The 27069-nt window shown below is 55.9% G+C and overlaps 1 protein-coding gene across 7 annotated transcripts; it reads right to left on the reverse strand.

Moving 5' to 3' along the window:
* Nucleotides 1-823: 823 nt before the first annotated feature.
* POMGNT2 (protein O-linked mannose N-acetylglucosaminyltransferase 2 (beta 1,4-)) lies at nucleotides 824-22570 on the reverse strand. Of its 7 annotated transcripts, XR_009183685.2 has the most exons (5): nucleotides 22424-22557; nucleotides 19797-19876; nucleotides 19448-19563; nucleotides 15318-19334; nucleotides 14089-14501 (listed from the first exon to the last, which is right to left on the reverse strand). XR_009183685.2 is itself a non-coding variant. In XM_058288875.2 (2 exons), exon 2 carries the CDS (start codon nucleotides 2986-2988, stop codon nucleotides 1255-1257), a length of 1734 nt encoding a protein of 577 aa, XP_058144858.1. In that variant the 5' UTR covers nucleotides 2989-3076; nucleotides 22424-22570; the 3' UTR covers nucleotides 824-1254. The 7 variants fall into 7 exon arrangements, 1 of the variants encoding a protein (XP_058144858.1); XR_011647509.1 differs by having other exon boundaries at nucleotides 15318-19541; XR_009183683.2 differs by having other exon boundaries at nucleotides 15318-19563.
* Nucleotides 22571-27069: the final 4499 nt, after the last annotated feature.

A 27069-nucleotide genomic window follows, 5' to 3' on the forward strand; every position in this document is an offset into this window, starting at 1 on the left:
TGAGGCCAGTGCAAACAGCGCTGCGGTGGCCCTTCCCGGCAGCCCTCGGCCAGGACGGAGCGCGTGGCAGGGCTCCTCAGTGGACTCTGGCTCAAGAGGTCCTGACGGACCTGCCACGGGCCCGAGGCTTCCTACGCGACCCCTTTTCCTCCCTCTCCTTTACATCAGAAAAGCTGAAAACTTTACCCTTCTCCTCCTCTGACGAATCTGACCTTGAGATAACCTCCCGGCTCTGTTGCCATGGCAGCCAGACCGGTGGAAGCCAGTGTGGTGCGAGGTGAAAACGAGCCCGACTGACCACGTCTGGACTGCGAGGATGACTGCGCCGCAGTATCCGGGCAGCCACAGCGGTGTGGGCGATGCCCCTCACGGGCGCGCCCCTCCAGCCACCCTGAACCACCACCTGCCACGAGAGAACTGGCTCCGATGGGGCCGGGCTCCCAGGCCAGGGCGGCCCCGCTCCACACGTGGCTCCCACCGCCTTGCCCTTGAGCAGGCGCTAGTGAGAGAACGAGCGTGGCCCCTGGCCTGACGCTGCCGGCTGGGGGTCCTGGCCCATGGCCTTCTAGGAAACCCAGTGCCCGCATGGCCTTGCGGCTGCTGTCTGGGGTCTGAGCAGGACTCCGGGTGGACGCTGCTCTGGGGGCCCGGCCCCCTCCCACCACCTCCGGCTTGGCCCACCTAGATGGAGATGGGACCAGGAGCAGGGTCGGGAGGAAATCCAGCCGCCCGCCTCGCCTCAGCCCGACACAGACCTGCCCCCTCTCCTCGGCTGACCCTGGGGTTCAAGCCTCTGCCAGGGTCCCCAATAAGATGTGACCAGGACGTTTATAACCGTTTAATGGACGTTCCCAACACCCCACGCGGGGCTACAGGCGAATCCACGTTGGTGGAAGCTGACGACGCGCCCATCACACAAGCACGATTATTCGGTTGTCAGAAGCCTGGGTGCCGGCAGGACGCGGAGGAAACGGCCCCGTAGCTCAGCCCAAGAGCTTCCTCGGGGTGGACTTTCCTTCCTCCTCTGTCCCTTCCCCTCCCCTCTAAGAAACCCATTCGGGGGTCCGGGTGCTCAGGCTGGGAGAAGGGGAGAGGACAGCTCCACTTCGCAGGGCAGAGGGGAGCTGGGGCACCACAGCAGGGGCGACGAGGCCCCGCGGGGCAGGCTGCGGCGGCCTTCTCGATGAGTAAAGACCTAAGTACCTGGCCCGGGGCTGCGGGGCTGCCCTCGGCGCGGCGTGGCACGGCCCCTCGCTACGTGCTGCACACCAGCACGTCCGCGAAGGGTCCCAGGAGGGCCTTGTTGAAGATGCAGCGGATCCACACCAGGTAGGTGGTGAAGGGCTTGACGTCCGTGAAGGTGTGGTTCTGCAGCGCCAGGACGTGGGGCGCGTAGGTGTTCTCGCCCTGCTCCTGCAGCCACACCTCGTACTTGACCTCCCTCACCTTCAGGTACTTGAGGTTCCAGGGGATCTGCCAGGAGACGGCGAGGCGGGCCTCGGAGGCGCCCCGCACCGACGCCTGGCACCGCGGCTCCCGCACCTTGCCCGGGTAGAGGCCCACGGCCCACTTCTGCTTCCGCGGCCCGGGCCGGCCCTTCACCACGCGCCGGATGGTCTGCAGGAGGGACGGGACGTCCACCCGGGTGTCCTGGTAGATCCGGAAGAGCCACTCGGGGTTGCGGCAGCACAGGTGCCGCGGCACCTCCCGGCTCTGCAGGATGCGGGCCTGCTCGGCGCGGTCCAGGTGGGCGATGCCGCCCTGCTCCCAGGGCCGCTCGGGGTGCGTGACCGTGTTCTCCGGCGCCGTGTTCCGCCAGGCCACGTACTGGAGGTCCATGCCGGGCAGCGTGGCCAGCGTCCTGTAGGGCGTGTAGTGGTCGGGGTTGACGGCGTACGGGAAGAGCTCGACCACAGCCGCCCCTCGGGGCAGGAAGAGGGCGGTGACCAGCTGGGCGCCGTGCATGCTGACCAGCATGGAGGCGTTGCTGACCAGCCGGACCACGTCCGCGAAGGCGTGGTCCTCCAGCGACACAGTCAGCGCCTTCATCTGGAACTCCTGGGCCAGCGCCAGCAGCAGCTCCGCCTCGTTCAGGATGAGCCTGTCGTGGGCGCGGCTGAAGACGAGCAGGTACTCCTCGCCCGGGGGCGCGCCCGCGCCGCTCACGTTCAGCTTCTCCATCATGAACCGCGCGAACTGCCGGATCTCGGTGCCCGAGACGAGGATGTTGGCCTTGGGGCCCTGCGGCTGGACGAAGCCGTACTGGTACCAGGTGGTGGTCTTGGAGAGGCCCACGAAGGCGTGGGAGAAGCAGAGCAGGCGGCCCAGCGCCTTCAGCTGCGCGCGCAGGAGGGGCTGCTTGGGGCTGAGGAGCCGGTAGAGGTCGAAGTGGGCGCCTTCGCCCCAGCCCTCCATGAAGAAGAGCCGGGCCTCGCGCGCCAGGCCTGGGAACTGGCGCAGGGTGTAGAAGAGCGGCAGCAGGTCGTCGTGGAAGACGTGCATGAGGTTGTCGGGGTTGAAGCGGTTGGCGATGAGCGCCACGTCGGGCACGAACACGGGCTTGGGCAGGAAGCGCAGGGCGGCGGCCGGCAGCTCCACGAAGTTGAAGTACTGGGCGTTGTGGTCCTCCACGGAGGACAGGTCGAGCAGCGCGGGCTGGAAGCGCCGGGAGCCCAGGTTGGGCAGCATGGCCGAGGCGTTGCCGTGGAAGAAGACGAACTCCTCGGCCTCGCTGGAGTAGCAGAGCCCCTGGAAGCGGCAGACGCGGTCCGTGTGGGTGCGGCCCGTGCACACCATGTGCGTGCCGCGCTCCGTCAGGGCCTGCAGCGCCCGCGGGTAGTCCACCCTGGGCGCCGGCTCGGGCGCCTGGCGGCCCAGGGCCACCTCCGCCTCCAGGGCGGCTGCATGCTCGCGCAGCCGCACGTGCTTCCACAGGACGGCCGCCAGCACCGACACGAGCAGGGCGTTGCACACGGCCGAGAGGTGCATCCTACCTCCTCTGGGGGGCCCTAGGGCGACGGCGGCCGCTGGGGAGGGCTGCACCCATCCCTGTGGGTGCCCCGAGGACAGCGAAGGCCTGCAGGAGGGAGGGAAGAGGAGAAGGCGTTGGTGCGGTGGAGTCACTGAGGCTCCTACGCATGCCAGGCTCTGGCGCCCTGCAGGCGCTGGGCACACGGCCGGGCGTGGCAGATCCGGTGGCTGTGCCACGGCGCACGCTCCCCCTGGCTTCCCCGGGGGCACCTCATCCCTCGCACCTCGCTCTGGGCTTGGCCATCAACTGCTTTGGCCAGCGGGGTATCAGCGGATCTTAACCAAGCTTGCAGAGTGCTGTGCGGCTGGCCTGGCCCTCCTTAGACCTGACACCGCCGTGAGAACGTGTTCAGGTTAACTCTTGCTGGTCCCAGGAGGAGAGGGCAGAGGGCAGAGCGCTCCAGCCATGCCCGCCCAGCTCGGCCCACCCCCAGATACGTGAGCCCAGCACACAGGCATCTGAGCTAAGGCAGTGCTTGTTGCTGTGGGGCACTGGAATTCCATGCCTGTTATGTAGCACTCCTGCAGCAAGAGCTCACTGACAGACATGTGATGAGAAGCCCCGGGGAAAATCTCTTTAGGCCTTGGCAGGGAACAGAAGGCCTGTTCCCAGGGGGCATATCGAGACCCCAAGTCCCCCTTTTGAGGGACACATGGTACATGTGCCCACCTGCTCCTGTTCAGAAACCATGCCTGCTGGCATGAGCTCTTCTAAAAGCCTGAGCAGAAGCATGCGGTCACTCTACAGCTCTGCCAGGACTAAACCTCAGGGGTCCTCGCCCCTCCTGGGGCAGTGCTCCTCCGGCCAGCAGCTGGCCCTGCCTTTTGCCAATGCCCTCCCCACGAGTGCCTGAGGCTGGCAAGACAGCAGGGCCCCTACCGGGGCCTGTTGCTCCTGTACCAGGGCTCGGAGGAGGGAGCCGATGGCGCCTCGCCCGGCTGGCCTCGCTCCCAGTCCCAGGCCAGGGCCGCCAGGGCCGACATGGCCGAGCTGCTCCACAGCCTGAGGCCAGCAGGCCCACCCGTTCCCGCAGCGTCCTCTCCTCCTGCCGTGCGCCTGCGCCGTCCGCTGGCCCCCCAGGGCGGAGCAGGGCTTGGTGCGTGGGCAGAGCACCTCCTCGCAGTCTGCCCGGCTGGGCTGCTCCTCTGGAGGCGCCTTTGAAGGCTGCACTAATACATTGGCAGCTATCTCCTGGCACCCCAAACCAGCCTGGCTCTGAGCCGCTGCTGTGGTGCTAATGGTGCGTGGTCTCCCAAGAGGACGGGTGCCGTCCAGGCAGGTGGAGGATGAGGGCAGACAGCTCGGCTCAGCTCAAATGCACTACCTCCTGCGGGCCCAAGTTCAGGCTCCTGCCGCAGGGCGCAGAGCAGCACCCCCCCTGACGGGGCCCATGTGAGTTCAGGCTCCTGCTGCAGGGAGCGGTACAGCACCCACCTCCCAAGGAGCCCGTGTGAGTTCAGTCTCCTGCCGTAGGACGTGGCGCAGCACCCACCTCCCGTGGGGCCAAGTTCAGGCTCCTGCCGCATGGAGCGGTGCAGCACCCACCTCCTGTGGGGCCAAGTTCAGGCTCCTGCCGCAGGGCACAGTGCGGCACCCACCCCCCGTGGGGTCCATGTGAGTTCAGGCTCCTGAGCAGGGCGTGGTGAAGCACCCACCTCCCAGGCTGGGGAGGTGAACCTTGCAAATGCTGACACTTTCATACAATTAGGCTCAGCCTATGGGACAAGTATGTAGTGGAGAGGAAAAGAAAAAGATTTGGAGGCACCAGAAGGATAACAAAGAACCAAAGGGAAGCAAAAAGAAACTGGCATGTTAAAACACTGGGACACGCTCAGCTGCCATCATCTGACCTGAAGCCGAGCGCGCTGAGGCAGGAAATACCACTGCTCGTCACGGTCTTCCGAAACAAAGGGCTTTAAGTCTGAGCAAGAGATTCCTCCCTAAGGTGGAGAATGAGGCCAGACAAGGCTGTCACCACCCACCCAGGCCTCTTGAGCCTCCAGATCAGTGAGTTAAAAGGTGAGAGTGGACATTGCTGGTTCCCACGCTGCATCCATTCCCTCCTTCTCTCTTTCAAGAGAATCCTGAATTTATCCAGGTAACCATCCCTTGTCCAGACCCCCACGGGATTAGAGGAAGACAGGATCCCCATCCTAACTCCAGAGGGCTAATCAGCAGCCAGCGGGCTTGTGCAGCAGGTGCTGGCCCAAGCACGGCTCGCCACCTGAGCTGGATCAGGCAGGCCGAGGTGAAGGAGTGGCCCTCCACGCTCCACCCGCTGCAGAGGAGGGCCGGCCATCTGCTGACCTCGGGGAAGCCAGCCTGGGGGCAGAGCCGGGAGGCCAGGGACGGGAGGATGGGGGAGAGACAGGGACCAGGGACCTGGGAGAGCCCGAGCCCTGCTCGGGACGTCCTGCTGCGAGGGACGGCAACTCCCTTCTTGCTGAAGCCCCTTTGGAGTGGGGCTTCGGTTTCTCATAACCCAGAACAGCCTGTCTGGCTCGAGGGAGAGCCTGTCGGCCAAGCGCCGAGTGTGACGCAAGCACAGGAGGGTCTGGCCTCCTCTCCTCAGCTCCGTGTCGATAGTTATTCGGTATCACGTTCCCTAGACTATCTTAACTTGGGTAAACAGAGGCCTCCTTCTTATAATAATTAAAGCACCAAACGTATTTATTATGGGCCAAAGAGGGTCCATGACAATGTGCACTCGGTTTCCGTCCACAGAAGCTGGCCCGGGAGCCCTGCGGCAGTGTCCAGAACCCTTCTGGGAAAGAACGAAGTCCCGAGGTTTGCTCGTGTCCTGGACCTTTCAGAGGGAAAGGAGAGCACGTGACCTGGAGTGGGGAGAGGATGGGTGGGGGACTCTCCAGGGAGTGTGATCTGAGGAGGCCACGCGGTCCAGTGGGGCTGGCCCTGAGGTCCGTACAGCGGAGGACGGGGAGAGAAACCGAGAACCCAGTGATGGCCCACACCGGAGCCATGACGCCAGGGCAGGGAACCTGCGCTCTGCTCCGGGCCCGGGGAGCTGCAGGGGTCTGAGCAGAGCAGCCTGGAGGCGGGTGGGGGCAGAGGGAGAAAGTACTTAGGCGTTCCCAGCCTCAGTGGCTCCCCACTCAGCCTCGGCGAGGAGCGCCTGGGAGTTAGAAGGGGAGAAGGAGCCCAGCGGGCGACCTGTGCTCAGGGGCCAAGGAGCTCGTTCCTCAGGCAAGTCTGCAGAAGTTTATGTTCAGAATCAACTCCTGGGGTCTCCAAGCTAGCCCTCTAATTAAACACTCACTTACTCGCATCCCACTGGGCCTCCCTGGCTTTGAGAGAAGGGCGTGAGGTCACAGCTTTCTTGGTGGGTTCTGAGGCGTCTCCACTCAGCCCTGCTCTTCTCGGAGCCCACAAGCCCTGCAGCTGAGAAATCTGCTTCAACTTCAGGCGGTGCTTCTCAGCCTTTTCGAGCCCGAGCACCCAATGACGTAGAGAAACTCCTTCAGTCCTAAGCGACCTGTGAAGTCCACGGTCCCTTCACCACAGGAGGCTCTCTCCTGCAATGCCTGCCTCCTGGGACCAGGGGCTGGCGTCAGCTGTGCGTTTAGGTCACTTCCCACACAAGATCCCACTGTTGCACATGCTCTTTCAAATGTGCCCCCCTCATGGCCCTGAGGCTGCCCCCCCAAGCCGCCCAGGCTGCCCCGCCCCCCACGGCCCTGAGGCTGCCCCCCCACGCCCCTCAAGCTGCCCTCCCCACACAGCCCCACAGCGAGGCTCTAACGCTCCGCTCGGCTGGGCCACCCTGACCTTCCTGACTGGGGCCACATGCTCGCCCCGGTGTCCTCGCGCCCCTGCACCACGGCCGCTCGCACGCACGGCCTCCGCTGCAGCTCTCACCTCTTCCCTCTGGGAGGTCAGAGGCCCCAGAGCAGAAAGAGGCCAAAGGGGAGAGTTCATTCATCCTTGAGGTCCAGAGGGGAAAAGCAGAAAAACAAGGGAAAGGACAAGAAGGGCTTGAGAAGGAAGTGCAGATGGGGAGGGCCAGGCGCCTTGGGGGTGGCGAGACCCCCGAGGTTCCGCTCAGGGAGGAATGCGCAGGAAGAGAGCCCGAGCGAGGAGGGCGCAGGGGAAGGCGGGCGCGGGGGCCGGTCCACCGGCCTGGAGACGCCCCGGCCCCTCAGGCAACTCTCCGGGGCACACAGAAGATGGGCCCCCACCCTCGGCAGGTCGGCAGGGGCAGGCGGGACCACCCGGAGGCCAGTGAGGCCCAGGGGCAGCGCGCAGGGGCCCTTCTCTGCGCTGCCTGTGCACTCGCCCTGGGCCCTCGTCAGGCGAGCCTGGTGGGGCTCCCAGCAGGGCTGCCGTGTGGGCCAGGGGCTCCCGCCTCGCTCTTCTGGAGACTCCTATGGCCTCAGGGACCGAGGGGCATCCAGACCAGCTGCACCTCAGACCTCGAGCTGTCTGGTATCAGATCACTTGGCTTCCCACCGTGCTCTGCGACAGGTGAAACAAGGTACCGAAGAAAGGAGCAGAGCGTGTGGCAACATCTGCTGTGAGCCGACACGCATACCCACCGATAGTAGATAACAGTAAAAAAGCAGGGAAGAAAAGGTCTTCCTACAATAAAACTCCAATTAATAGAATTTCATTAATGTAGAAACAACAATGGAGACAGAAAATCACCATTTGGCAAACATCGCAGTAATAACTGTTTTGGCAAGATCCACTGATGGATGCTAATTGGTGGGTGCAAGTATGATGAGAAACAGGTCATTTGCATAGTTTCAAGTATTTCTCCATGAGGATCTATTCATTTCAAAGGTAAAAACAGAAACCTTCTAGAGAGAAGTCTGCAGACACGTGAACTAAGGAGTGAAAAGTTAGCATCGCCCGCAGGGAGACATACTGACATCACACACCGCCCCCCCATGCTGCCCCAGACATAACCGCAGTCTAGACTTCTAAGGGGGAGGCGTGGCGGGAGCTGGGGTTCTGGCTCTGAGTAAGCTCTACAGACGAGCCGACGAGGACTGGGGGGCGCACGATGAAGCCCCGGCCAGGACTCTGCAGGCCAAGAGCCAAAAGGATGGCGGAGGCCTGGGGGCCGCCCCCGGCTGGAGGCCACGGCTCCACCGCTGAAGGCCAAGTGGAATCCTGGCTTGGGTCCTGGGCCAGGAAAAGGGCAATCCCGGGACACCCGGCAGAACTGAAGTAAGGCCTGTGGATCGCTAAAAACGGGTGCTAATGTGAGCGTCCTAGGTCCCACCATTATACTGTGGTTACGAGGGGCAATGGGTGAAGAGTAATTTTGCAACTTTCCTGTAAGTCTGAAATTATTTCAAAATAAAAAGCTATATAGCATTCCCCAAGAAATAGGAAACATAAGTTTACAGGTAAAATGACATGTCTGAGTTTTGCTTTAAAACACTCCAGCAAAAAAATTGCTGGCAGATGAAAGAAGAACGTGAAGCGAGGCCACCAAGCGGAGAACAGGATGCGGGGCACTTGGGGTTCTTTGTGTGTGAAAATTTCCATAATAAAAAGTTAAAAAGAAGAAAAAGAATCATACTGCGAATGCTGAGAGAATTGTGGAGAAAGGACAGCAGTGGAAGAGGACCAAGGCGCTCCCTGAGAGAGGAGCAGCCGCCGCGTGCGGCACCACTGATGGGTTTGCTCTGATCACCCTCAGAAGCCAGGCAGAACCGACGCTCCTGGAGAGAGCATCAGAAGCCAGCGCCCCGGGGAGAGACCAGGAGAAAGGCCACCCAAAAGCCGGGCGGCACCTACCCCCAGGCACCCACGGTCTCTCCTGACCCGCAGTGCCTGCCCCTCCCCCAGGCTTGGCAGCAGGTGGGGCTGTGGGCAGGGGCCTGAGGCGGGCATGGGGCCAGGTCCTCCAGGACGGGGCTATGCGCCACGGCCAATCCCGGTCAAGCCCTGAGCGCGGGGCCTTGGGCAAAGCTGTGGGAACCAAGAAACAGGAAGGGGGAGGCAGACGTGGGGGTGACCAACGGGCAACCAGGCAGAGAGCAGCCTTTGAGAACGGGGGCTGCGGCCACCACTTGGACGCTGAGCCCACTACCCGCCCGACCCTGCCGTGGGGTGCTGAGAGAAGGCAGGACAAAGGTAGACCAGCCACGGGGGCCCTCAGTGGGACTTGCGTTTGCCGGGATGGAGAGCAAGACGCCCTGCCGTGGTGTGACGGGCAAGGCACTGGTCCTGCAGGCCAGCTTGCCCGGGGCCCAGAGCCCTGCCCCCACAGGCCAGGCAGCCCGCTGACCACCGCAGGAACTGCTGTGCCGAAACCCCGCTCCACACGCCCAGGGGAGACGCTGAGGCCCGCTCTGCACTGGCTCCGGGCTCCCAGGGGCATCGAGCTCCAGGGCCCACGCGTACCGGGCCTGCTACACCCCGCAGGGGCTGCCTTCTTTTCCGTCTCTCCCCACTTCCCTGAGTTCACTGAGTTCATCTCCCAAGTGATTTACTTGCACTCGAACCCTTATCTCAGGACAGGCTTCCGGGAGAACCTCAGCCGTGGAGGCAGGGGACCGCCCCCCTTACCCCTGCAGCTGTGGACAACCCGGGTGTGGACGGAGGAAGCCAACGAGCACCGGCAGGCAGTGGGCACGCCGTGAAACCTTCCAGTCTGCTTCCCACACTCCTCTTTTGTCCACTCCCATCTACTCCCATCCACAGTTTACAAAGCCAGGAGAACTGTAAGATTCCGGCAAAATCCTCAGGGAAGTTTTCAAAAGAAAACACATGGAGACAAAGTACATTAATTAGGGGAGCGGATGTGGCTCAAGTGATTGGGCACCTGCTTCCCATATGGGAGATCCCGGGTTCAGTCCCCGCTGCCTCCTAATAAAAAAAAAAAAAAACCAACAACAAGCAAACAAATGAAAAACCAACTTGGGAGATCCAATATGGCTCAGTGGTTGAGCGCTGGTCAGCTAGGGCAGGTATGGGGCGCCTACCGATGGTCAGCCAGTGCGGGCATGGCACATACGGCACACCTGCCTACGGTCAGCCAGGGGGGCACCGCACGCCTACCAATGGTCGGCCAGGGCAGCACAGAGTGCCTGTCTACAGTCAGCCAGGGCAGGCACGGCGCACCTGTCTACGGTCAGCCAGGGCGGGCACTGTGCACCCATCTACGGTGAGCCATGGCGGGCAGGGAGTACCCGCCTACAGTCAGGGCAGGGTGGCAGGCACACACACCTGCTGAGTCCCCCCTATGTCCCACCACCAGGCTCAGTCACCTCACCTGAACCTGACCACACTCTGCAGGTGGCTCACCTACCCCCACCTTCTACCAGAGAGGGGCTCAGAGGCGGGGCCCCGTCCACAGTCAGGAGATGACCCTCTACCTCCAGCTCCTGTGGGGAGCCTTGTCAAGTGGCTTCTTAGACAGGAGGATGTAAGGAAGTGACCATAGAGGCACAGGCCGCCTGGGATGATTTCCTTAATCTCTTTAGTGACCCCTGCAGACGTGCTGGTTCCTAAGATGTGCAGGTGAGAGGTGAGCACGAGCCAAGGGAAACGCCACCCTCCAGACTTAAAAGCCGCCCCGAGCCTCCAGTGGCTCACGACACAGAAGGCAAAGGGCACTGGCATGGCCCGTCAGTCAACCTTCCTCCTACCTGCACAAGCCCAAGCCACGCCCTAACGAGTCCTCCAGCTTGCCACTTCCCAGCAGCCAGGACGGCTGCTCGCCTTCAGGGGCTGCCCGCCGTCTCTACCTGAGGACCCCACCTCGTGCTCACCACAGCTGACCCCATGACACAACACCAGGCCCAGTTCTCAGGTGAGGAACCTGAGCTCAGGGAGGCTCAGGCATGTGCCCAAGGCCACACAGGTGTGGAGCCAGACATCAGCCAGAGCTCCAGCCATCCTCAAGACACAGATTGAGTCCAGTTCAAGTGGGGCAAGGGGTGGGGAACAGAAAGGAAAACTTCCAGCATTCGAGGACTAGAGTCAGAGGAGCAAGCCCGGGTAAGGCCCACATCCCAGCCTGCTTCTGAAAGCTGTCCCTCCCGGCTTCCCAGCCCAGTGCCATCCTGCCCTCCTCCACGCCTGCAGAGCATGCCGCTCATTGCACCCTCACTGTGCACCAGGGGACCTCAGGCGTGCGTCTACGGAAGGCCACAGACACGTTTACACAGAAAACCTCCATCCCACGAGGCCACGGCGGCACTTCCAGGAGCCCCGAGGGACGACCTCGCCCAGATGCCAGCCCAGGAAAGAGGGTGATGGTGGGCAGAGCTTGACGGGCAGCGGTTCAGAGCTGGCACCCCAGGAGAGCAGAGCACAAGGATGGAGACAAGAACGCAGAGCCAGGAGGGCTGCTGTGCCCTGGACTGTCACCACTCTGAGAGCTGGCTTTCCACTCACCTACGGCAGGGCCCAGGCACCAAAATGTCTTAAACAGCTCCCCAGGCGGCCCAGCGCACGGGCCATGGGGCTGCAACACAGCGCTGCCCGTGTCTCTCCCAGCCCCCAACATCCAGCCCAGGGCAGAGGGCATCGTGGCTACGCTGACAACAGTCTCGTCTCGCAGGGGTCCGTACTGAGGAATTTACAGTACATGAGAGCTGAGGTTTGCCCCAACAATGACCTTTTATGACAAACAAGGTCCCGAGCAACACGCTGCATCCTGCTGTCGTGTCTTTAGTCTCTAACCTGAAACGGTTCCCTGTTTCAAGTCTTTCAAGACTGTGTGGCATTTTTTGAAGAGTCTGGCCAGTTATTTTGTAGAATGTGCCTTGATTTGGGTATGTCTGATTTTTCCTCGTGATTAGACTCAGGTAATTCATTTTTCACAGGAAGACCCCAGAATGATGTCTCCTTCCCAGGGCATCATATCAGACATCACCAGGTCGTTACCTGTGGCGTTAGTGAGGTGGTGCCTGTCAATTGCCACCAGAGGGCTGTTCTTTTCTCCATTTGTAATTTATAAACTCTTTATCTCCCTTGTGGATATCCTAAGACAACTGTATGTATCTGACCAGTCCTCATACTTTCAACCATGAGCTTAAGTAAAAATTGATTCTTGCTTGAATACATCAGCCTATGATGGCTGCCAAATGGCTATTTTCTGCTTCCATCATTCCTTCTACATTTATCAGCTGGCTTTCTTCTGTAATGAAGAACTTTCCCTTCTCCCCATTTACTTACATAAACCTATTGGGCTCATGTATTCTTATTCAATGAGTCCTTGACTTTTAACATTCCTGCATTATCTTTTAGGCATGTCTCTTGTAACAGCGTATTCAGATTTTTTCCAGTCTGACTTTATAAACAATGGATTTTGTCCACTTATATGTACTATGACAATAATATACATATTTCTATCACCTTTTGTTCATTTTCTACTTATCGTGTATTAAAGACAGCACTAGCTGCTGTGACAAACATAAAATAATTCACTGGGGTGAAGTGCAACTGCAGGGAGCCCGGGTGGGTATCAGGGGGAAACTTGCTCCATCCAGGGACTCTGGCTGACAAATCCCACCGTGTTCACCACGTGGTTTCCGAGGTTGCTCTGGAGAGATATGTCCAGTCAAAAGGCTGGGGAAGGGGGTGGAGAGCAGTGGGGAGGCTGGTGGGGCACTCTCCTTCCCAGCCCACTGGCCACAGCGCAGCCCCACACCACCACCTGGGGGGGGGGGCAGGAAATGCCGTCCAGCTGGCCACACACCCGGCGAAAGGGGACAGGCTGGGACAGCGTCCTTCCTCCCAACCACGCTTCCTCTTTTTTTTCTCTTTTTCTGCTTTCTGTTCTACTGATTGCGATTTCAGCCAACCAGTTGGGTAGTCACATATACTATTTCTATTTTTTAAGCGGTTAGTTTTAAATTTTTAACATGCATATTAACTTAAAGGGTTAAAATTAATCAATATTTTTATCTTCCACCCAAACAATGTAAGGACCACAGAGTGGCTGAATGTCATTTTCCTCCTTCCTTTCCCCCTTTCCTGACAATGTTGTCTAAAAATCAAATCTGCCCATACTGAGAGTGGCCAGTTAAGTATTTTAAAAAGACTGTTTCCATTAAGAATGTTTTCTTGTGGGACTCTAGCTTCACAGACCTGCCTAGAGGAGGCGACTGGAGGGCACAGCACAAGGGCTGGACACGCACAGGATCGGGGAGGGGTGGTCTTTGAGAAGGTGACAGGCCCAGGCAGAGAGAATGAGACGGAAAAGAGCCGGCCTTGTGGGCTGGCGACTGGGCGCCACTGGAAGGCTCTGCGGCCCAGCAAAGATGGCGAGGAAGCCAGAAGCCAGCCGGCGTCACTTCCTGGGGTGGAGAGATAGCACGTGCTCGCCATGCAGCACAGCGCACGGACTCTCAGCCCAGGTGAGGCAGCGCCCTGCATTTCAGAGGGTGGACACTGAAGGACAAGTACGCCACTGCCGTCCACATTCTGGTTTTCAGGTGAAACGTGCCACATGAAGCGGTGAGGGGTTGGGTTTTGTGCGTGAGTCTAATACATTGACAAAATTCTGACATCTGAACCCCTGCCTTCATGAGACAGGCAGAGGGTCACACAGCACGTGAAAACTTCAAGCAGAACAAATGCGCACCATTAAAAAGCCTAAGGAATGGCAAACAGCAAAGCTCCTGGTAAGGAAGTCTCTCGGGCGGGAAGACTTTCTGGATGAGCACCACCTGCTGACGGCACTGAGAAGTGTCAGGCCAGGCTGCCCAGTCTCCCCCCACGCGCGACAAAACTGGAGACAAAGACAAGGCAGGGGCGCTGGATCAGCAACCAGGGCAGCAGGTGCCACTCACGCCGGGACTGTGGTCCCCACAACACAAGCACAGCACAGAACACAGGAACAGCTATTTAGAAAGAGCTCCCCAAAGTCATCAGAGAGGCGGCGGGATGATCTGGAGATGAGGGTCAGAGGCAGATGCTGGGAGCGGGATGTGCCAGGGGCAGAGCCAGGGAGGGCCACTGGCAGCCGGAGAGCACGGTCACGGTGGGCCTGCCAGGCAGCGGTGACCACCGACAGGATTTTTCAGAATGAGTTTCTTTAAAAAAATTTAATCACATTTCATTTTCAACTTCCTGAATAATGACAAGTCTTCATTTTTTTTTTAAGATTTATTTTATTTATTTCTCTCCCCTTCCTCCTTTCCCAGTTGTCTGTTCTCTGTGTCCATTCGCTGTGTGTTCTTCTGTGACCACGAGTGTCAGCAGCACCGGGAATCTGTGTTTCTTTTTGTTGTGTCATCCTGTTGTGTCAGCTCTCCGTGTGTGCGGCGCCACTCCTGGGCAGGCTGCACTTTTTGGCAGGGGGCGGCTCTCCTTGAGGCACGGCACTCCTTGTGCACATCAGCACTGCGCGTGGGCCAGCTCACCACACGGGTCAGGAGGCCCTGGATTTGAACCGTGGACCTTCCATGTGGTAGGCAGACACTCTATCCAGTGAACCAAATCCACTTCCAAGTCTTCATTTTTATGTGACAATTTTTAATTTTATCTGAAAACAATTTGTGTCAGAATAAAACTGCAGGCTTAGCATTTTAATACCTCTTAAGACATTCGATTTTAAAATTGTATCTGCCTGAGAGTCTGCTAAATCCTGCTGCCGGCTGAGGAGATGCAGTTGTCTCTGCTCCAGGGCTGGGGGCTGGAGGGGAGGCCAGGACCCCGCGCCTCCTCCAGTGTGGTGTCTTACCAGGGAGGCGGCTTAGAAGCAGCCCTGGCCAGGGGCAGGACAAACCTGCCCTGCTCTGCGCCTCGATGAGGACGGCCGTGGTGGTGTCCTCCCCACCTGCGCCTGGCCCCCCGCTCCTCTCCACAGGCCCCGAGAAGCGACCTTGGCCATGCCCTGCGGGTCAGGTCTTCTGCTTGTGGGGCAGACGGCAGCCTGGGAAACTGTGTCCTTTGAAACACACTTGCTACCTGGGAAAGGCACTCCTACCTGGGCTCCAGACAAGAGGCTGCCCCAGGAGCGGCCTCTCCCTGGCATGCAGAGCCAGCAGGGGAGGAAATCTGCCAGCCAATGACCAGACAAGCTCCTCGTCTCCCGGGGAGAGCATGGCCTGGTGCGGGAACGGTCAGGAGGGAGGACGGAGGCCACTAACACTGAACACGGAGAACTTCCACAGTGGGCAAGACCCTGAGCGGTGTGTGTCTCTGACAAGGAGGCGCCAGGCCGACCCCCAGGGACCCTCCTGAGACCCCCCCACTGGGGCCTGGCCGAGGGCCGTGCTGGAGCTGCACCCGAGCCCCTCCCGAGGCCCTGCTCTGGCAGGGGGCCTTGGTGAGATGCGGCAGGCACCGCCGCACCTACCTGCCCACTAGGACGGCACAGCCACCGACCACGAGGACAGCGCTGACCCGAACTGCATGCCGGTGCTGCTCCCGAAGGCGAGCCGTCCTAACTTCCTCTGCGTAGGAGGGAAGTGCACACAGGTCACTTTCTCAGGGTTTCCTGAGGACATGGACAGAACAAGGGCGTGACTGCATCAGCCCGAACTGGAGGGGCGTGTGTCCATCAGCATCAGGCCCGAGGGAGTGGACACCGTTGTGGGGACTGGAGGGGCTGGGAGCACTTGGCACGTCTCGAACCGCAGGGCGGGCAGCCCTTGAGCCCACGATGGACGCCGACTCCCCCACCTTCAGGAACATCTAAAATTAAAAGCATACCCATCCTCACGGCTGCAACCCATACCACAAGCACCTGGAGACCACGGCCTCCGCAGCGGCCAACGGGGACGGGACACGTAGTGGGAGGGCTCCCGACAGACTCCAGGCCAGGGGGAGACAGGCGGGAGAGCCATGTGCTGTGGATCCAAACAACGATTCGGGCCAAGGCCTTAAGACCTGGAACGAGGAGGCGCCACAGGCAGGGGAGCCCCAGCACCCTGGGGTCTGATGCGCTGGGGTAGGAGAGGTGGACGGAGAGGGGCCAGCGCCGTCCCAGCCCTGGCCTGCCACGCGAGGGCTGACGAGGATCCGCCCAGGCCACAAGCCGGGGCTGCCCGTTCTCAGGAAAGGAGGTGGGCGCCCTGCTGCTGGCCACTGCCCGGGGCAATGACCTTCAGGAAGGATGAAGACCCGCCAGAAAAGGGTGAGGGAACTGATAAAGGCACTCCCAAACATGCCCAACGGAGACAAGCAGAGGAAACTGAGAAAGAGAAAAGATGCCAGGGAACAGCGCTCCCACGTGGAAGGCGGGCGGGACTGTGGCTGGACAGTCCCCAGGGTGGCAAATGTACACAGCAGCAGAAGCCATAGTACAAAGCAACAGGCTCCACCTAACGCTCAGATGACCGTGTAGGGGAGCCCACGTGCAAGGAGTGCGCCCCATAAGGAGAGCCGCCCAGCGCAGAAGAACGTGCAGCCTGCCCGGGAATGGCACCGCCCACACAGAGAGCTGACACAAGATGATGCAACAAAAAGAAACACAGATTCCTGTGCCACTGACAACAACAGAAGTGGACAAAGACGACGACGCAGCAAATAGACACAGAAAACAGACAACGGGGGGGGGGGCGGGGGCTGAGGGAAAAATAAATATTAAAAAAAAGAAAACAATAAAGGAACCCAGATGGGATAAGATTACTCAAATAACTTTCATTAAAAGTAAAGTCACTGTGTGTGTGTGTGTGTGGGGGGGAGGTCAGCCAGTAAAGCTCAAAATCATCCACAACCTCAGAGCTGGAAAGGGCCTACCAGAATAGTATGACAACTAATGAGAGCCTAACATGCAGTAAGCACTGGGGATGCAAAAATGAAAGAAAACAACCAGACATCCCCGGCCTCAAGGTGCTACGGTGGCAGAGGAAACGAGAGGCCACTGCTAACACTTGCTGTGACTCAGCCCTTGCGGAGAAAGGGAACGCATGCTTGGGAATGCCAGCGGATGAGGCAAGGGCACTCTGCAGGCGCCCTCCTGCCCAGGAATGTCAGGGAGGTGCTCTGCAGGCCTCAAGTCCTGGTTCAACAGGACCCGCCCATCCTGACACATCCTGACAGGTGGCTGCAGCCTTTGCTCTCTACTGGTCTTATCCAAAAATGCTCCCGAGAGGAAGCGCAGTCGGGGAGATGACAAGAAGCTGGGCATCCTGGCAGGCCTCCCGTGCCACAGAAGTGCATTCGGCCTGCGCTAAGCACAGGTGTCAGGACACACAAAAGACTGCAGGGAGGTGTGAGCCTCGTCCCTGCCCGCAGTGTCGAGAATTCTGAGGCCACACGGAGCTCACACTCACCTTCCTTCAGACTCAGGGTGTGAACTGCACACCTCCCCCAGTTCTTTATGATCCTGGCGGGTTTCTTTACCTCCTCAAGCCTGGATTTCCTCATCTATTCAATGGGATAATAAATCACTTCGGGGTGGCACGCCCACAAACTCTCAAGTTGGTTCAGTGTTCCTCATGGCGTTTCCCTGCTCCCACATGTTTAGAAAAGCGTCTTCAGTCTGAGCAGCCAGCTTTCAGTATAAAATCAACAAGCAGAGCTACCACCACCTCCATTTTCTACTTCTGCTCTTAGAGTAAAAACTGTACTTTTTCTCATTAAGAACATTAAGAGGTTAGCCCCATTTCACAGATAAGGACACAGAGCTAGAGGTCAGGTAAACCTGGCCCCAGCCACTCGGCTTGTGTGCAACAGAGCCTTGAGCACCGCCTTGGGCTGAGAGCCCAGGTGCCGTGGGACCACGGTCTCAGCACCCCAGGCCACTCCAGCGTCACCACATTTATTATGCTCTACCTTCGCTACCCAGCACCAGAGCTAGGAGCCAACCGGTAGGCGAATAAAGTGAGTATTTTTCAAAAGAGAAATAAGCAAGAGATTAAGAGCAAACCTGTCCTTTAGTACAGGCGGGCAGACGGAGGCTGCCGGTTCAACACCCACCCCACCGGTCAGCTCCCAGCGCAGCTAAGTGTTCTCAGATTCTGTGGACACAGTGAGTGCTCCTCTCTAGGATCCCACTCTTCCAAGGAGCACCAGAGGAAGGTGTCGACGACCCGTGCACCTGCAGGCGCCCCTGCAGAGCTGGGCGGCAGGGCAGGCTGCCTGCAGCAGCAGCTGCCCACACTGCACTGGGCACAGGCTCCATCTCGGGGCCCCAACCCGCCCCACGAGGGCCTCAGGGTGTGATAAGGAGCCAAAGCACCCGGAATTCTAGATGCAGCTCACAGGCCCACTGGGGCCACGAGCCAAGCCGGGGTGGGGCCAAACTGTGCCTGATGGTTCCAGCTCTTCTGATATTTCCAGAGAAGAGAGAAATCCATTTAAAACGTGCAGTGTCCTAATTTGTGATGACCAGGAAATAGGCAAACTGCGTGAAGACAAGGTGCAGGCCCAAGAGCTGGGCTGCAGGCACACTCTCCTGCCGCCTGGTAGAAAGGGGCGCTTTTTAAGCTCTGGCCTAAAGCAAAGCCCCCTGGGTCATGGAAGGAGGGTGGCAACAGCCCCTGCAGAAGGCTTTACAGTAAGAGTGTAGCAAGGTGACTTGTGAGGGTTGTTCACACTTGCAGGTGAAAATTGCAGAATTTTTATTCTGTTCCTGAAAAGTGCTTTCATTCCTCATGCAGGCTGAATTACCAGTTCTGAAAGCTTTCAGCCCTTCATTGGTGTGTCTCACACATCCTGAGTTAGTAAATTAACTGAAACACAGCCTCAGAATGACCTCTTGCCCTTGTTTTTGTGTTTGTCTGCTTCTTTACCAGGGTAGTACGAGGAACATGTAATGTCCACATGTATTCTAAAACGATTTATTAATTCAATGCTACTGATAAACTCAGACTAACATCCGTAAGACATCAGGTTTTCTGATGACAGGAAGGCAGAAGCAGTGGCCGGGAGATGCTGCTTTCACCCATGGAGCCCCAGGAGTAAGCCGCACCCCAGGCCTGCCGAACCACAATCTCCTGTGTTTTCACAAGGCTACCAGGTGATTCTGACACAGGCTCAATTTTCAGGGGACCTGCTCTGAGGTCCTCCTCACACTCCACTATTCGGTAATTCCCTGTCTCTAAATGCCAGCCCAGGGTAAACAATCAGTTGAGGATAGCCCCGCCCCATCGATAAAGGCTAACTAACTTCTGTGCCAGCCTCTGCCAGGATGACGTGCAAGTCTAAATTCTGGGGCAGACTGAGAAGCCTGCCATACCCTAGGCCCCTTTTTGATAAACGCTGCCCCGACCTGCTCCTTCCCACACAAGCTGCATTGCCGGTGTGGGGAGGGCAAGGAACGAGTGCGGGTTTCCAGGGCACGGCTAAATGGACGCAGGGCGGCTCCTGGGTCTACAGCAGCCACGGCTGGTGGGTCCATCGTGGGCGGTGGTCTGGACGTTCACACCTGTAGGTCAGCAGAGACAGGCGGGTTCCCGAGGAGTGAACCCCCGAATTGCTTCTCCAGCTCCTCGCCGTGGTTACTGTACAGCCCTCTTGAAGCCCTGGGGCCCAGCACACCTGTGGCAACTCCTGATGCCACCGCAGACCGTGCCATGATCGCTGCCGTGAGCCTCAGTGCTGAAGGACTTCCGGGTGTGTCTCCCACCGTGTGCTAAAGGAACCCAGGACAAGGCCTGTATAACAAGGGGCCGGCCATCAGGAGGCCCTATGGCAGACCAGGCCCCCCACCTTCCTGAGGGCTGGCCCAGGGCCCATCACCCGCCACGCAGCAAGCTGGGGAGCAGGAAGGCTCTTTTTTCAAACCAGAGAAAAGACACAAGCTCTCTGTATACACGTGTAGCAAGGCGGTCACCACCAGCAGAGCAAACTGTCTAATTCCCATGCAGATCCTGGCCTGGGTACGTACCAGCGAGGACACAGGAAGCTCAGCAGAACGGAAGGCTCAGTGGCTGCCAAGGCTGGCTCGGGTAAAGAGGACGCTGGCTCCTGGTGCGGGGCGTGGGCGGGAGTTAACGCTACCGGCACCTTACCTTACTGAGCACCTACTATGTGCCAGGCACTCCTAAATCCTTTTCCTGCCCTAGTGCACCTAAGCCTTACAAAAGTCCTCCAATGCCATTTTCCTTTAACATGAGAAAACTGTGGGTTAGTGGGTGCTCAAGTCTTACAGTTCAAGCAGGGATACAAGAATTCGAACCCACATCTGACCACAGGGTTCCCGTTCTTAAGCACTGTGCTCTCATCTGCCATCAGACTCAGAGGTACAACTGGTGACAGAAGAGCAGGGCAAACCTTGGAGCACTGAATTTTTATCAGTTGAAGGCAGAGCAGGTGTGGGTGTCAGTGGAAACGTACGACACAGACACACAAGCTCACTGGGACCCAACTGCAGCTCAGCAACCCAAGGCTTCTCTGGCTGCAACTACTTCTCGCCCAGCTGGCTAGAGGGAACCCAGTGACAGCAGGTGGCTTAGGGGGCTGTGGCCAGTCTCTCACCCAAAGGAAAGTCTGGGTAGCACACTAGGGTGATAATTACCCCACCTGCCCTGGTGCTGAGAAGGTTAAGCCACCAATTTGGAATCACAAAACCACCGCTTTCAAGAGCTAAAGGGCCCTTAGAAATGATTTGCTCCACCTCTTTATTTGATAAAAGATAAAACCGAGGCCTTGAGCAGCAGGTTACCGGCAGCCAGGATTAAAACGGCACTGGCTTTGGAGATGTCAGGATAGGAGCTCTCATCCTGTCACTTGGCAGCTGCGTGAACCTAGCCACTTCTTAACCCCCTAAACCTCCATTTCCTCATCTGAAATTACACCTACCCCACAGGGTGGTTTTGCAAATTCAAAGGGACCACACAGACAAAACACAGAGCCCGAGCGTTATTTTTAGAAAGGTAATTATTAATAATGATGATGTAACAGCTACCATCTACTGACTCTTCCTCTGTGTATGCCAGGCACAACGCTAAGGGCTTTTCAACCATTCTTTCATTTACTCCCCACTACAAACCTAAAGCAGGTGCTATGACTCCCATTTCACATTTGAGGACTTACTAAGTGGTACATCTGTTATTCGAATCCAAGTCTAACTGTAAAGACCACGATGACAGATGTTCAGTGCTGAGTTCCACTTTTCACGTTCATTATTTCATCCAACTAAAAAAAACCCTGAGAATCAGGCAGCCACAATGTCACGATCAGCGGGTCCCAGGAGTCATTATTCCACTCACAGCCAAACTGACGGGGACCGTTGGGAACGGACCATTTAGTTCATTTCACTGGTTAGCTTAATACTCAAGGGAAGCCTCTGTTTATTGCTAACTATTTTCTAAAGCACAGCTCAGAGCAAGGACTTACCAACCTGGAGGCTGGTTCAAAACACCACAGGCTGCTCTGGCAGCTGGCCACGTCCAAGCCACTGGGATGCCTGCATGGCCACGTGTGCCGGAACCCACCTCCAGCGCCCGGTCCTCCTCTCTGCTGAAGACCTCCTGGCTTCTCCTCCCCTCCAGGGACCTGCGGTGCAGGAACTGGCATGCTGGCCACTCCTGTGCTCTTGTCCCCACTCTCTCACTAACTGGGACTCGGAGTCCTCACCCACAATGTGAAAGGATGGGCTGGAAGGGCTCCGAGATCCAGGGCAGAGAGGGCAGCTCTGGCCAGTGCCAGGGCAGCCCCGGGCTCCCTGCTCAGCTGCAGCACCACCTTTCCTTAGCAACCATGACTGCAAACCTTGACTGCACGCTCACTGTGCACCGGGGGCGCGCTGAGGGCTCGCACCAGTTCACTCAGCGACCCTTTGCAGAAGGTACTTTTATCCCCATTTTGGAGAGGAAGAAACAGGCTCAGAGGAGGAGTGACTTGCTAAAGGGCACTCTGCTGGTAAACGAGCCAGACTAGAATGCGAGAGAAAACGGGGCAGGCACGACCCCTCCAAGCCTGTGCTCTGGGCCACGGCTTCCCCCCACCCTGGAAGGCAGCCTTCCCATGCGGGGTCTCCCTTTCCCAAATGTGGGCTCTGGGAGCCGGCGGGCATGAGGTCAGCGCACACGCGCGGCCCACGAGGCTGAGAGCCCCCCACCTCGGCCAAGGCCTCCTCTCGGGGGCCGGGGCGGAGCCCCACAGCCGTGCAGGGTCGCGGTCCGTGGGGCCGCCCGAGCGGGCCACGGCAGGTCACGGCGGCGCCACGTGCTCGAGCAGCCCGCATCAGCCGCAGGCCTGGCCCGGGGCTGTGGCTGCGTCGGGGAGCCCTGCGGCCTGGCCGGCTCCCCGCCCCAGCACCCCGCGCTCAAGGGGCGCGCACCCGGCTGCCACCCACAGACCTCGGCGGGGGCGGGGGGCGCCTCCCGGGCCTGCGGGACCCCGAGAGCCGCCCGCCCACCCGCGGGCCTCCTTCAGCCTCCTCACGCGCCACTCTTCCGTTCTCCGGCCGCCCCGGCCCCCCGAGGCGCCCCCAAACCTCTCCTCAGCCCGTCGTCCCCGCGGGGGCTGCACTCAACTCCACACCCTCGCCGGCCCCAGCGCGCTTCTCACCTGCAGCCCAGGCTCCGCTGCCACCCCCCGCGCCCGCCCTGAGCCCCGGAGGCCCCGCCAGCGAGCGGGGGTCCCCTGCGCCGTCGGCCGGCGGGGGTGGACTCAGGGTGCCTGTCCCGGGGGCGAGCCCGGCGCGAGAAGCTGCGCGCGTGCGCGGGCCTGCGGGTCAGGACGGCCTTACCTCGAGGAATCCTGGGAGTTGTAGTTTACGTCCGAGGAGAGCCCCGCCTTCAGCCCGCGGAATCCTGGGAGTTGTAGTTTGCGCCGGGAGAGGCTGGGTTTTACTAGGTGTTAAGGTTACATGATCACGGGAGACATGACAAATTTAAATGTAAGTTTAACCAACAGCCGGATGTCATTTATAAAATCAGAGTAATTAATACGCTCACATGCTTTTAAAAATATAGTACTATAGGGGACTTCAATAAAAAAACACCCCTACTTTGTCACTCCAACACCCTGACCCAATCCGGAGCTGGCCGTCCAGGTCCTAAAGGGCAACCATTGTCAACTTTAATAGCTGTTACTTTTCTCGGAATATACATATACCTCGATTTGACTTATGAGTTTTAAACCTCTATTGACATCTCACTAGGATGAATGAGAATTCAACACATTTAGATGTGCATTAGGATTATCCTATGATTCTGCCTATCAAATGGGGAAAACCCTATCCTTAATTGATAATTATTTTAAATGACAATGCCCAAGTGTTGAGGAAGTAAGTTTGTAACAACAAGTTACAAAGTAACAATGCAGTTAAAAGCCCTTAAAAAACATGCAGACCTTTAACCAATAAATTTTAATAAACATAATGGTTGCACAGGCTGAGCCATGTTGTTTATAATAATAATAAGGTGAAAAGCTGGAATGGTTATATTAGTTTCAAAGTAGAATCAAGAACAAGGAAAATTACCAGGGATAAAAAGGAATATTTTGTGATGAGTGGGGCTTGGGCTCCTGGCCCAAATTCTCTGTGTCATTTTTCAGACCTGACAGTAGGCAATGAGAAAGGCTTTCCCAGGCTACTCTAGCCACATAGACTTGGTGCAGCTGTGCATTGCTGCCCTTGAAGGGAGCTGTAGCAGAGGACTCAGGCACCCTTAGCTCAAGGCATATTTCTACCTGCAACTGCCTTCCTAACCTGATGCCTTCAGGCACCTCTGCTAGACCTCGTTATCAGGGAAGCAGGGGAGTCCCTGCAGACGCCTTTCTCCCCTCAGACCCAGTATGCAGCACTTTGCCATCCCTTCTCTGCCCCACTTCCCTCCCCAAGTCCAGGTCTACAAAACTACAGGAGCCTTTTGTTCAGGGCTCCCACACAGTGAGTTGTACCCCCAGCACTGAGCTGGTGAGTCTGGTCCCTGCCCAGTAGCACCATCCTGGAGGGAATGCAGAACAGGGATGTGGCAGTTTGGTATGGTTTATGAATCCCAAAAATAGATATTGGATTGTGTTTGTAAACTGCTCTGTTCCTCTGGCCGTATTAGATTGTATTAGATTCAGAGGTTTCACTTTTACTTGATCAAATCAAGATTAGGGCTCTCATTTGACCATGTCATTAGGGCAACTCATTTTGAGTCCCTGCCCCGGCCTTTGTGGGCTATATAAACAGATACTCAATCAAAGACAGGGAAGTAAACACATGGAGAAAGAGAACACAGAGAGTTTTTGGTGCTGGAGCCCTGGGAAAAGAGCCAAGCCATTCATCTGATAGTTTACAGCTGGCCTCGTGGAGAAAGCAAAGCAGCTGAAGTCAGAAAGAGACAAGCCCCAGTAAGAGAGACAAGCCTTATGCCAGCCTGCACCTGAGATCAGAAGAAACTGGGACCACGGAGGAAGGAGGAAGACTGAACCCTCGCAGACATCACCCACCATCTTGGGTCAACACGTGGCAACAGATTTTGGGTGAAAAAGAATCTCTTAGGGTACCTTGAGTTGGGCTCTTTAGGGTATTGTAACTGTAAGCTTCTACCCCAGATAAATACTCTTTATAAAAGCCAACAGAGTTCTGGTACCTTTGGTTATTAATACAAGGGGGAAGTCAGTGCTTTTTCTCCAGGTTAACCTCTTGCTTATACCATGGCAGTAAGTGACTAAAGGTTTTACTCTTCTTTCCAGTTTGGATTAATTGTTGTTTTAATCAACTACCTTCAACATCTGGCAAGTCAGCCCAGCTCTTGCCCATAATAAAAGGGTGAATTCACCAGGAAGACATAATAATCCTAAATGTGCATGCACCTAACAACAAAGCCTCAAAGTAAATGAATCAAATACTCATAGAATGAATAGTAGAAATAGACACATCTGAAATTATAGTTGGAGACTTCAAAACCCCTCAATAACTGAAAGAGCAATTAGGCAGAAAATCAGCAAAGACTTGAAGAACTCAACACCAAAACCAATAGGAGCTAATCACTATTTATAAAACAGTGCACTGAACAACAGCAGAATACTCGTTCTTTATATGCACCCACAGAATATGTATCAAGATAAACCTTATCCTGAGCAATAAGACAAATCTCAACAAACTTAAAAGAGCTGATACCATGCAAAGTGTACTCTGTGACCATAATAGAATCAACTAATAACAGAAAGACAATAGGAAAATCTCCAAACACTTGGAAACTAAACATGCTTCTTTAAAAATCCATGAATCAAGAGGAAGTTTGAAGAAAAATTTTTAAAAATACATTGAACTGAATGAATATGAAAATTCAAAATATCAAATTTCAGGGGCCAGCTAAAACAGAGCACTAAGTGCTATATTCAAAAAGAGGAAAAGTCTTCAATCCCACCTCAAAAAAGTTGAAAAAGAATAAGACAAAACAAAAGCACAAGCAGAAGGATAATAGAAAAGGGCAGAAATCTGTGGAATTGAAATCAGAAAAATAATAGAGAAAATCTGTGAAACAAAAATGTTTGTTCTTCAAAAAGATTAAAAAAAATAGACAAACTTCTAGCAAGAATATGAAATAAAAAAGAGAGAAGCCACAAATTACCAATATCAGGAATGAGACAAGGACTAGTCATATAAACCCAGCTGACATCAAAAGAGTAATAAGGGAATACTATGCACAACTCCACACACACAAATTTCACAACTTAGATGAAATGGGCCAATTCCTCAAAAACCACAAAGTACTATGACTTACCCAATGCAAAATATGTCATTTGAATAGTGCCAAAATTATTAAGGAAATTTAAATTGATAATTTAAAAAAAAACCAAAAGAAATCTCCAAACCGAGATGGTCTCACTGGAAATTTCTACAAAATAATTAAAGAAATAGCACCAATTTTACACAATCTCTACCAGAGAATAGAAGAAACCCTTCCAAAATTATTTTTTGAAGCCAATATTTCCCTGACACCAGAACCAAAGACAGTACAAAAATGAGAATACCACAGACCAATATCACTCATGAATATAAATACAAAATCAGCAATAAAATATTAGCAAATATAGCAAATAAAATGCAGAAAGATATAAATATATATATATACACCAAGACTAAGAGGGATTTATTCCAGGGATGCAAGGCTGGTTCAATATTTTAAAACCAATCAATATAATCCACCATATTAAGAAGCTAAAAGAGAAAAAATTTACATGATTATATCAATCAGTGCAGAAAAGGCATTGGACAAAATTCAACACTCATGCATAATAAAAACTCTCAGAAAAACAGTAATGAAGGGGCACCTTCCTCAACCTGATAAAGAAAACAGCTAATGTCCTACTTAATAGGGAACAACAGAATGTTTTTCCCTAAGATCAGGGACAAAGCAAGAATATTTGCTCTCAGTATTATGTTATTCAATATACTACTGGAAATTTTAGCCAGCACAATAAGGCAAGAAAAGGAAATAAAGGGCATACAAATCAGAAAGGGTAAAAATAAACCTGTCTCTATTTGGAGATGTTATGATTGTCTACATAGAAAGTTCCAAGGAATCTACATAAAAAATCCTATAGCTAATAAAACTTTAGCAAGATTTCAGGATACAAGATAAACATTAAAAATAAATTGTATTTCTGTATACTATCAGGGAGCATAAGTATGCTGAAATTAAAAATACAAAACCATTTACAATTACTCAAAAAATGAAATAATTAGGTGTAAATCTAAGAAATTATTCACAGGTCTTATAAGGGGGGAAGAGGCAGGTGTGATTGTTAAGGGGTGCTGAGAGGGTGGTGATGGGTTATCTATTTTGATTGCAGAGCTGGTTAATGAATCTATGTGTGTGATCAATGATCCCAACTTTTTACCAATGTCACATGCCAGGGTTGATATTGTACTACAATTATGTAAGATGACCACTGGGGAATACTGAGTAGAGAGGTTCCTTGGGTCCACTCTGTATTTCTGTCAAGGGGGGCTATCAGCAGGGGAGAAGGCACCACATGGAGAACAGCTAAGTTTCTGCCTGCTCTAAGGTTCTGTGGTGTCACAGTGTCCACAGGTGGGAGTCCTCTGCCCACCCCGCGCTCTGTGGTGTGGTAGTCTCCACAGGTGGGAGTCCAGCACCTCCGCCCGCCCCGTGCTCTGTGGTGTCGTAGTCTCCACAGGTGGGAGTCCAACACCTTTGCCTGCCCCGTCCTCTGTGGTGTCACAGTGTCCATGATAGGACTCCAGGCAC

This window comes from Dasypus novemcinctus, chromosome 26 (assembly GCF_030445035.2).
Source record: "Dasypus novemcinctus isolate mDasNov1 chromosome 26, mDasNov1.1.hap2, whole genome shotgun sequence".
Lineage (NCBI taxonomy): Eukaryota > Metazoa > Chordata > Mammalia > Cingulata > Dasypodidae > Dasypus > Dasypus novemcinctus.

Coding starts and splice junctions, on each gene's coding strand:
- POMGNT2 (XM_058288875.2), bottom strand. CDS start 2,988: ATGCACCTCTCGGCCGTGTGCAACGCCCTGCTCGTGTCGGTGCTGGCG.